The sequence below is a fragment of the Tupaia chinensis genome, unplaced genomic scaffold (genome assembly GCF_000334495.1).
Source record: "Tupaia chinensis unplaced genomic scaffold, TupChi_1.0 Scaffold000359_1, whole genome shotgun sequence".
Taxonomy (NCBI): Eukaryota; Metazoa; Chordata; class Mammalia; order Scandentia; family Tupaiidae; genus Tupaia; species Tupaia belangeri.
The window spans coordinates 1036395-1046648 of NW_006159855.1; the positions used below are offsets into that span (position 1 = coordinate 1036395).

At 54.2% G+C, this 10254-nt stretch overlaps 2 protein-coding genes across 4 annotated transcripts in view; one reads left to right on the plus strand and one right to left on the minus strand.

The window, feature by feature from the left end:
• The window catches only part of TICRR (TOPBP1 interacting checkpoint and replication regulator), a 112469-nt gene that overhangs the window by 17777 nt on the left and 84438 nt on the right, over positions 1-10254 (plus strand). The window lies entirely within an intron of this gene.
• The window catches only part of RHCG (Rh family C glycoprotein), a 23468-nt gene continuing 17897 nt past the window's right edge, over positions 4684-10254 (minus strand). For 2 of the 3 annotated variants that reach the window (XM_006152791.3, XM_006152793.3), the window contains exons 7-11: positions 9920-10056; positions 9661-9785; positions 9371-9444; positions 6661-6876; positions 4684-5088 (exon numbers count right to left, since the gene is read on the minus strand). In XM_006152791.3, coding sequence (XP_006152853.1) covers positions 6685-6876; positions 9371-9444; positions 9661-9785; positions 9920-10056 — 528 coding nt within the window. In that variant the 3' untranslated portion in view covers positions 4684-5088; positions 6661-6684. The remainder of the gene's footprint in view (positions 5089-6660; positions 6877-9370; positions 9445-9660; positions 9786-9919; positions 10057-10254) is intronic. The other variant, XM_006152792.3, reaches the window with a different exon arrangement.

Below are 10254 nucleotides of genomic sequence, written 5' to 3' on the forward strand. Positions count from 1 at the left end.
GTGTCCATTCTTATTTGCTAGTTGAAGGAAGGAAGGAACCCACGTGATAGGAGTGGGGCAGAAGGGGCAAAAGGATCAGGTAGAACTGGGTTCAAATCTCTGCTCCTCATCGACTAGCTGTGTGGCCCTGGGCAAATCACCTAGCTTCTCTAAGCCCCAGTATTTTGGTCTGTGAAATGGGATACCTGGACTAGCAGATGACATAATGGTTATGTCTCTGGACTCCCACATAGTTAACCATGGTTTGAGTCCTAGAGCTGGCAGTATAAAACTCACACCAGGCATGCATGTGTGCCCAAGATCCCAAGAGGAGAATAGAGAAGGGATTACAGTATGGCCATCCCCCCCGGGGGGTGATTTCTCACTTTCTGTCTCTCTGTCTCTCCAGTGAGTGCACATGCCCCATAGCAAAAATCTCTCTCTAAAAGAAAAAAAGGATACCCAATGCCTACCTACCTGGGCCTGGGTTATGGTCAGGTTCAACATTGCCACCGTGTATGGAGTGTGGCATGGTGTCTGCTGCCTGCCAAAGGGTTCAGCAAACTGGTAAGAACTTTCTTCCAAGTCTCCACACCCCTGAGTTTGTGCATGGTGGTGTTGCATGGTGGCTTCTGTGACTATATCCAGGTTCTTGGTGTTTCGGACAAAGAATTGAATGAAACACACCAATAGTGAAAGCAAAAGAACCAATAGTGAAAGGAAAAGGGTTTATTAAGTAAAAGCAGAAGTACACTCCTGAGAGGTAGGAGTGGGTCTGAGCAGACAGAATGGCTGGGAAGGCCCCGGCAAGTTATATTCTGTGAGGTTTATAATTTTTAAATCTAGGTCATGTCGGTTGGTCATTGGCTGGGCCCACTGACTGGTCTCATCTCATTGGCTCTATCAAATGTGGCTTAACTAGACATCCCCTTCTAATCTGCTTACATTACCTTGGGTGGAGAATTTTCTGCCCTGAGTGGGTTTTCTATCTAGCCACAGAGGCGGATGCCCCCATCCTTTTACCCACTTCCATTTGCCAGCTTTCTCCTGCCTCAGTGGGACTTACCCCTTCAGGGCCCTGGGTCTCTGGCGCTACCCAAGGTCCTGTGCCAATCCCAAACTGCTCAAGGCTTGGCTTGTCCCACAAGGAACCAGACATGGGAAATAGAACTGCTTCCCTGCAAGAGGAACTTACAGGTCACCTATTCTGTCTAGCCCCCTCTCTGGGGGTGTTGGCCTCCCTTCCCCCATCCTTCATCTTGGCCAGCCTCAAAGGACAACCCACAAGACAATTCAAGCAAGAAGTTTCTGGAATTTGTGAAAAATAAGTCCCACACTGGTGGGGGAAGGGATCCTGGAGCCTGGGCACCCTGTACCCCCTGGGCCCACCTGCTCCCTGGAGAAGGGTCCCTGTACCTCCTGTTTTCCCAGCCCGGAGGCCTGCTGGTTCCCACATTACCACATGAATGGGGCGCTAGCCCCCCTGTCCACTTGAGCAAACAATTTGGCTAGCAAATTGACATAATTACCAGAGACAGAGAGGGAAGAAAGCTGTCCCCCACCCCCTTAGCCCCCCAGCCGGTAGCTCCCGCAGAGTTCCTCCCGGGCTTTGTGGGCCCCGTTGCTCAGGGCTGATTAGAAACCTTGTGGCCTTTTCAAGAGCCCTAAGTGATTGGTCCCCTTAATCTGATTACAATTTGCAGAGCCCCTTCAGCTGCCTCTGAAGGGCTGTTCTCAAGCACCCCGCTCGATCGTGCACGAGGGCACCCACGCACACACTGGCATGCACGCACACACTTAGCACCCACTTGGGCTTGCTGGGGGCAGGGGAGGCCTCTCCCATCTCACTCCCTCAGTCAGGGCCTCTGAGTTCTGGTCGCTGTCTGCAAGTCCCATTCCCAGTGCCCTAAACCTCAAGTCCACACAGGGGCTGACCCTGCCGGAACGCACTGGGTCACCTGTCTTTAGGGTGTCCTGCACAGAGGCAAGGCCCAGGCCAGGGGCGTGTGCACATACACACACACATACACACACTAGGGCACACCTTCCCGTCACACATCCCTCTTCCAGGTGGTGCCCGAGCACCCAGGACCCTACTGGCTGACCCCAGCCAGGGCAGCCCTCTCTGTACAGTAGTTTCTGGGGCTCCTTGAGTCACAGCTCCCAGGGGATTAGGTCCAGCAGGCAGCCTAGACACTGCATAAGCGCAGGCTGCCCAGCCCCCACCCCCGAAACTTGGCTCTCAGGAGCCATAGTCAATGGCCTTGGCCCTCCATGTCCAATTTGTAGCTCTTAATCCCGGGGAATGAGCCACAATCCTCCTGTTCCCATAGTTGTCCCTGGCTCTCACAGGCCCCAACCTGGCCTCCCATCCCAGATGGAGCCCCCCCCTCCCGCCTACCTCTGTACGGCAGCTCATGGTGTAGGCAGGCTGGGGCACAAAGCTGGGGCAGAAGGGGACAGCTAGGGGACTCTGCTAACCACCTGTGCCCTGGGAGGTGAGCTGGGCAGGTGCATGGGGATGGGGAACATGTGTGGGGCCCTCTGGAATGACACCTCAACCAGCTGCACCCCTATCTTTGGGACATCCCATCCTGGAGGCCACCAGAAGGGTACTCTCCACTTAGGAGCCCCACCCTTTGCTCCCACCACCCTAAGATCATCTCTGGACACCAGGCTGGGACTGGAAGCCAGAGTGCAGGACAGTGGAGCCCAGGTTCAGACACCGGATCAGAGGGACTAAGGCTCAATCAAGTCTGCCGCTAACAACCAGCACCCAGCACCCTTGCACCACCTTTGTTAACACCCACGGCCTTGCTGGCCTCAGTTTCCCCACCTGTGAGGGTTGTCAGGAGGGTAGATGGCACCGTGCCCACTGCCCAGTGTAGTAAGTGCTGATGTCCTGCTGCCCTTCACACTCACAAGTGGGAGAGCCTTGTAGAGTCTGGCCTCAAAGGCGGGAAATGAGGAGCAGCCTCCCAGGCCTGGGTAGCCCCAGGGGAGAGAAACTCCAGGCTCTACAGGGCTCGGGAGGAACTTTACAGCTGGGCTTTCCAGGACCAGCCCTCCAGCTGCCAACATCTGTAAGCCCTTCCACCCGATCACGTGTCCCAGCGCTGATTCGGGAAACACGGGGCCTCCACCCAGCTCTTCCAGTATGTAAGGAATGGGCATGAACTCCCAAGAGCAGCCTCCACGTTGCGTGGAGGAGGGAGCGGCTGCAGGAACCTTGCCTTCGGTGTAGCACCCAGGAACCAAGTCATGTGATCGGGGAAGGCTCACCCCAGAGCCTGATTCTCCGTGGAGCCTAATACTGTTCCAGAGATTGGTAGCAGGACCTTAGGGCATGTCGGCTTCCGGAGGCTTCGGGAGGCGCTCCGCGCCCTGCGACCCGGTGTGCCGCTAGGCCCCTCCCAGACCCGGCTGGGCGTGCCGGCTGGGCTGGGCCAGGGGAGGGAGGCTGGGGCACCGATCAGCTGAAATCAAAGCCGCCGTGCCTCTCCCCGCCACGCTGCACCCCTGCAGAGCCACCGCGCACCTCCTCCTTTGTCACAATGTTTTTCAATCCAGTGAAGCAAACTGTCCAATTAGAGCCGGGGCCTCCAGCTTCCATCTTTGCCGACGTTTAATTAACACGCTTCTCTTGGCAGCTGCTGACAAGTTCCAGAAACAGGTTGTAAAGGGTTTTTGTCTTTACCCAGCATGGAAAATGAGGGGTGTTACATCGCGGGAACATGAATAGGTTGCATTTCAGCTCCCTCCTCCCATCCCCCCTGCTCTGGTACGGAATGAAGCAGTGAGTGACTGAGTGAGTGAGTGTGTGTGTGAAATGGAAGGGGGCGGGTAGGGTGGAGTTGGAGGCAGGAGGGACTGACCTCCCTCTCCTCTTACCCCTTCTTCCCAGAAGCCTTTGCTCCACAAAAGCTCTGAATGCTGCCTCTTACTCTCCAGCAGCACACTTGCATCTCACTTCTTTTCTAGCCATACCCAAACTGGCCATGTTGATTCCTGCCCATGGGTCTCTGCCTGTGCTGTCATCTTTCTGGTAAACTCCTATTCAGCTTCCAGAACCCTTCTCAGGTGGCCTCCCTTTGGGCACCCACCTGGGCACAGTCTGCTTTTCCAGCCACTCCTGTCAGAGTTCAGGGTGAATACTGTGTGTCAGGTCTGTCCCCCAACTAGAAGAAGAAATCCCTGTGGGCAGGAGCAGTGGTTAGCCACCAGGGCAGCAGGGGTCTGACAGATCTACATTCCTGAAACCCTCCCCCGCAGTACAGGGAGAGCAGGGCTGCTTGACAGAGAGGCAGGAGGGAAGGGCCAGGGAGGGGAGATGGGCCCAACCTCCAGTCTGCCAGAGTGTTCCCGGCAGTGCCATGTGTAGGGGGCCCAACCTCCAGTCTGCCAGAGTGTTCCCGGCAGCGCCATGTGTAGGGCACAGCAGGAAGGCAGCTTTTTCCAGGAGCCAGTTTTGGGAGTGGTTGGTGTGAGGTACGAGGGACCTTGTGCTCAGATCCCAGTCTGGCCCCAAGCCCTGCTAGTGGCCTCAGGCAGAAGGCAGGCTCCAGCCCCCTCTATCCTTCCTTTTCAGCCTGGGGTGGTTCTCCTTACTGGGTCGGTATCATTGAGGCTGAGGGCGAGGGTTGGAGCAGAAAACCAGGCCTCCCAAGTCCCTTACTCTTCACACTCCCCCACGGAGCATTCACACTCATTGTACAAAGAAGGTTTATTTGTGGAGGCTACCACTCACATGACACAGAGCGGTCTGAGGGCATGGGAAGTGCTGGCGCAGGCCTAGGCAGGGGTGATGGTGGGCAGGTGGTGGGCTCCTGGGGAGGGCTTAGGTCGAACCCCAGGCCCCAGCCCCACTGTGGGCCTGTTCTTAGGACCCCAGGCAGGGACAGCCCTCTTGCAGGCAGAACCTGGCTGGCTGGGCCACCCGTGTCATCTGTCGCTCCTCTTCCTCTAACCTCAGACAGGCTCCCTGGGATGAAGGGAGGGAAGGGCAGAGGTGCCCTGGTGTCGGGCCAGCCAGAGGGCGCTGCTCGCTGGCTCTGTGTCCCCAGTTAAGTTAGTGCTGGCTTCTTCTAGAGCCCTGGGACAGTCTGGAGCCTGCAGGGAGAGAGCCAAAGCCGTGAGCACTGCTGAGTCCTGCCTCTTGGCATCTTTTTCTTCTTCAGACGGGATGGACAACTGGTCACAGCCTTGCTTTTCTCTTCCCTTAAACCCCAGCCTCCTCTCCTACCATGTCCCTCAGCCTCTCGCCCCAGGGCTAGTAAAGGTCTGGCCTCTGAGAAAGTCAGGTATCTAATAAGAGCAGTGAGCGTGACCTAGAAAGATCCTAGGTTCTTTACTTGCCAGATGTATGGCCTTGAAGAGCTCAGGCCACTCTGAGCCTTAATTTCCTCCATTTAAAAAGAGGGCAGCAATGACACGTGCCTTCAGCTATCTCAGAGGGCTGGATATGAAAGCCATGAGTAAGGGTTCAAGGACCAGGTAACTGATGGAAAGAAGGGAGGTGGGACAGAGGACCTGATCTGAGGCAACCCACTGAATAAAGCCAGGTCTGTCAGCTCCACCTTTACAGATGGGGAAACTGAGGCACAGGCTCTGAGATGAAGATACTCAAAGTCTTAGAGCCAGCAAGCACAGTCACGAGGTCCACTGTGCCCAGGGGCCTCCCTTGTAGACTCCTTCCAGCCCAGCGTGCTGCTATACCATTCCACATCTGTCTAGAATGCCTGTCTAGACAGTCTCATTTCTTTTGCTTTTCTTTCTTTCTTTCTTTCTTTCTTTCTTTCTTTCTTTTTTTTTTTCTTTTTTTTTTTTTTGAGAGGTTTTTCGCTATAGGGTGCATGCGCTCGCCAGACAGACAGAGAGAGACATAGAGACAGAAAGCGAGAAATCACCCCCCCAGGGGGGATGGTCATGCCGCAATCCCTTCTCCTCCATTCTCCTCTTGGGATCTTGGGCACGCACGCACACGCGCCCGGCGTGAGTTTTAAGCCACCAGGTCTGGGACGCGAACCGCGGTCGACTACGTGGGAGTCCAGCGACATAGCCATTACGCTAACTGCTGGTTCCCTCTTTTTTAGTTAAAAAATTTTTTTTCCAAGGTGTGTGTATGCTCATCAGAGACAGAAAGACAGGGGGTGGGGGGGGGTGAGGGAGAATGCATCCCCAGTGAGGTATGGTCATGCTGCAGTCCCCTCTCCTTTTCTCCAGCTTGTGGGGATTTTGGGCACACACACACAAGTGTTTTCCAAGCTGCAAGAACCAGGATTCAAAATACGCTGTAGGCCATGTGGGATTCAGCTTCCCTTATCCCATAGGATTCTAGACCTCCTTTTTTTTTTCCCCCCCTTTAGTATTATTTATTTAATTTTCTTTATCATTATTATTTAATTTGTTATAGGGCACATACACTCACTAGAGAGAGACAGAGCAGAGAGAGAGGGAGAAAGTGAGAAAGCAGACCACCAGGTCCGGGAGTTGAGCCATGGTTGGCTATGTGGGAGTCCAGCACCTTAACCACCATGCTACCTGCTGGCCCCCCAAACCTCTTTTCTTAGACTCCTTTATTCTTCTTTTCCTCATCACTGGGAACATCTGATTCAGAGAGCTGGGGGCCCACTGGGAGAACCTACCTATCACCCCCCATGGACAAGCCAACTCCATGCTCACCTTCTTCTCACCTGCTCCAGGACCTTAGGGTGTCAAGTGTGCTGGGGGTGCCAAGTGTGACGGGGGTGCCAGATGTGCTGAGGGCACTGAAGTTGGTAAGGAGGGTGCTGAGGATACCAAGGTTGCTGAGAGTATTGAAGGTCCCACAGGAGCTGAGGTTGCCTGGAGCTTATTGGTGGGGTCCTCGGGGGTGTAGACAGGACTCTTCTCATGAATCTGCAAAGAGAGGAGGAAACTCCAGAGCTCTGGTCCCTGCCCAGGCAGGGAATCCCTCCCTGGTGGAAACAGAACAGCCGGTGCTAGCCAGAAGCAGCAAGTGTGTGCACTGAGTGCCACCTTGTGGTTGCAGTGCAGATCACATGCCATGGAGAGCAGGGCTGTCCAGCCCAGGTATCTTCCCCTGTCTCTGCTGGACACTGTCCTGGTGCTGGGGCACAGTCGGACAGAGACAGGGTCCTTGCCCCACCAGAGCCATGGCAAGGATTCAGACGAAACACACAGTGACCATAAGAGTTGTCAGTGCACACGAGAGACTTATACCTAGCCTAGGGGATTCTGGAAGTTTAGCCTGAGTCTTATTTATTCTTTAAGTTTTGCTAATAGGGTATGTGTGCTCCCCAGAGAGAGACAGAGAGAAAATGAGAAATTACCCCCTCCGGGGGGCGGGGGAAGCCACACTGCAATCCCTTCTCCATTCTTCTCGGGATTTGGGGCACATTTGTACACACTCCTGGTGTGTTTTTCTTTTCTTTCTTTTTTTTTTTTTTTTTTTAAGTTTTTGCTCAAGGGCACGTGTGCGCACATGAGAGAGAGAGAGAGAGAGAGAGGAGAGAGAAGTCACCCCTCCCAGGGGGATAGCCACAACACAATCCCTTCTCTTCCATTCTCCTATCAGGATTTTGGTCATGCACTCATGCGCACACACCTGGCATGTTTTTCAAGGTCTGGGACTTGAACTGTGGTAAAAATTTAAGACAAACAAAAAGATTATGGGGCCAGTCATGGTCTTGTGGCTAAGGAGGCTAAATCGCACATGGCAAATGCACCATTTGAATCATGGACCCGGCAGCTCGAGAACCACACCAGGCATGTGTGCGTACATACCCAAAATCCTGAAAAGAGAAATGGAGAAGGGATTGTGGAATTCCCTTGTCCCACTAGGGGTGCTTTCTCACTCTTTCTCTCTCTGATGAGTGCCTGCTTGTAGTGAAATTACCCTACAAACTTCAGGGTTTTTTTTTTTTTTAAAAGATACATAGCCAAATGAAAGGCGCAGGCCACAGACATAGGCTGGCCCCAGTCTTCTCGTGAGGGGGTCCTGCAGTGAGTTGGCGGCAAGAGGTACCTTCTCTCCTCCTCCATCACTCAGTGCAGGAAAATGCCTCCAGAAGTAATTCGTGGGCAGAGAGGCCAGCTTGGAGTCACAGAAAGCACGTTTTCTACACACCCAGCATGTTCAGGGAGGTCCCAGGATGTGAACCCAGGTCTTTCCCATGTGGGAACAGGTTACCGCTGCGCCACTGCCTGGCCCTGTGGCATATTTTTAAAGAAACTTGAGTTCTGCGATGTTCCATTACTTTCAGCTTCTAGGAGAATGATTCTCAAGTTGTATTTTTGTACCAGTGCCTTAGATGTTGAAAGTGGTGGATCGTCATGGAAATCGGGATCACTGGGGACCTTTGGTACTTGCGAAATTCCTGGTCTTTCCCATGGGAATCTCTGAGCTACCTGGGAAGCTGCATTTTTACAAGATTCACTGTGGCAATTGAAATTGAGCACCGCCCTATGATTCCAAGCCCAGGCTGGGTTTTTGAATTAGCTGCGAGGTTTAAAAAAAAAAATATCCAAATGTCCAGGCTGTTCCCCAGAACGATGAAATTTCAGTCTCTGTGGGCTAAGACCTGGGCTTTGGAATGCTTTTAAAACTTCTCCAGGTGATGCACCTGTACATCCAAGGGGTGAAAACTGCAGGGTTCGTGCAGTGGTTCTCTGGCATGGTTTCTTTTTTTTCTTTTTGAGAGTTTTTCTCTGTGCACTCCACAGAGAGACAGAAAGTGAGAAATCATCTCCCAGGGGGGATGACCACGCCGCAGTCCCTTCTCCTCCATTCTCCTCTCGGGATCTTCGGCACACATGCACACACGCCAGGTGTGAGTTTAAGCCACCAGGTCCAGGACTCAAACCACGGTCAACTACATGGGAGTCCGGCGACATAGCCATTACACCAACTGCTGGTCCCTCTAGCATGGTTTTCATTAGAATCACCTAGAGGGCTTGTTAAACCAGTGCTGGCCCCACCCCCTGAGTTTGGATTCACCAGGTCTGAGTGGGACTCGAGACTGTGTATTTCTAACGAGTTCCCAGGTGACTCTGATGCTAGCCTGGACCGAACCTTGGCAATCGTTGCTCAGGAATAAAGCTGACCGAGGCCTTTAGGGACAGAAGGAGACCCCAGCTGCAGTCCTGACTGTGGGTTGCTTCTGTGACCCTCTCCTCCCCCAGGTGTGTAGAAAGATAGACACACACCACCCCTCCAAGCCCTGAGATCCAGAGGGGAGAGGGGGGAAGAGGAGGGATGCCGGGAGACTCAGCCTCCCAGAGGGAGTCATAGTATGAAGCAGGCTGTCTCCCTCTCTGATTCTGGGCCCCCAAACCCCAGCCTGGGTGATGCAGGTGTGAAAGGTTGCAGCTAGCTGTCCACAGAACTCACCTCCCAGTAGATTGCATCTTCGAAGCAGTTCTCATCAGCCGGTTGTCCCCAGAAAGGCAATCTCAAAATGAGCCCTAGAGAAAGTCAAGGGCCTGGAAGGTCAAGAAATACTTTCTCTCTGCCTACCTGGTCCACTCTTTTTCTGGGCCAAAAATTCTGGTGGGGAGGCCTTCTCCCCAGTTCCCCAGGGACTGGGATCTCCAGGCTGGCCTCTGATCCATGCTTTGAGTTTCCTACCCAGGGAGCTCTGCAGCAGCCCCATCTCCTCTGGCCCAGCCACCCTCACTCACCCACGATGATGCCACCTGCCAGAGCCATGCCCAGGGACACCAAGAGGCCCAGAATCTGGAAACTGCCCTGCATTCTTGAGGTCCAGGATGTCCTTAAACCTTGAAAGTCAAAGGAACGGGCAAGCCTGGGATGGAGACAGGGGCAGGTCAGGATCCCACAGAGAGACCAAGTAACCTCTAGCTGCCACCCCACAAATGTGAGTGGCTACCAGGGCTCCTTAAGGAAGCTCCACCACCCCTGTGCCTCCACCACACTTACCCTGGTTGTCCATACGCATCGGGCTGGGCGAAGGTGGCTGTCACCGCACCCACGATGCCACCTATGATGCCAGGGATGCCATGCAGGTTGTGAATGCCACATGTGTCCTGGATCCGCATCCGGGACTCCAGGAAGGGCTAGAGAGGGGAGGCAGGTGCTGTTCAGACCAGGCTGCACCAGGGGCTGCGGGGAGGCCAGGATTCTGGATGCTCTTGAATGCACCAAGACCCAGGGTGACCATCTCCCTCCCTGGGAACGTCCCCGCCCCCTAACTCAGGAACAGAGACCTTAGCATTCTCCCCCACCCCCCACCCCAGCCCCCTGCCCAGAGCCCT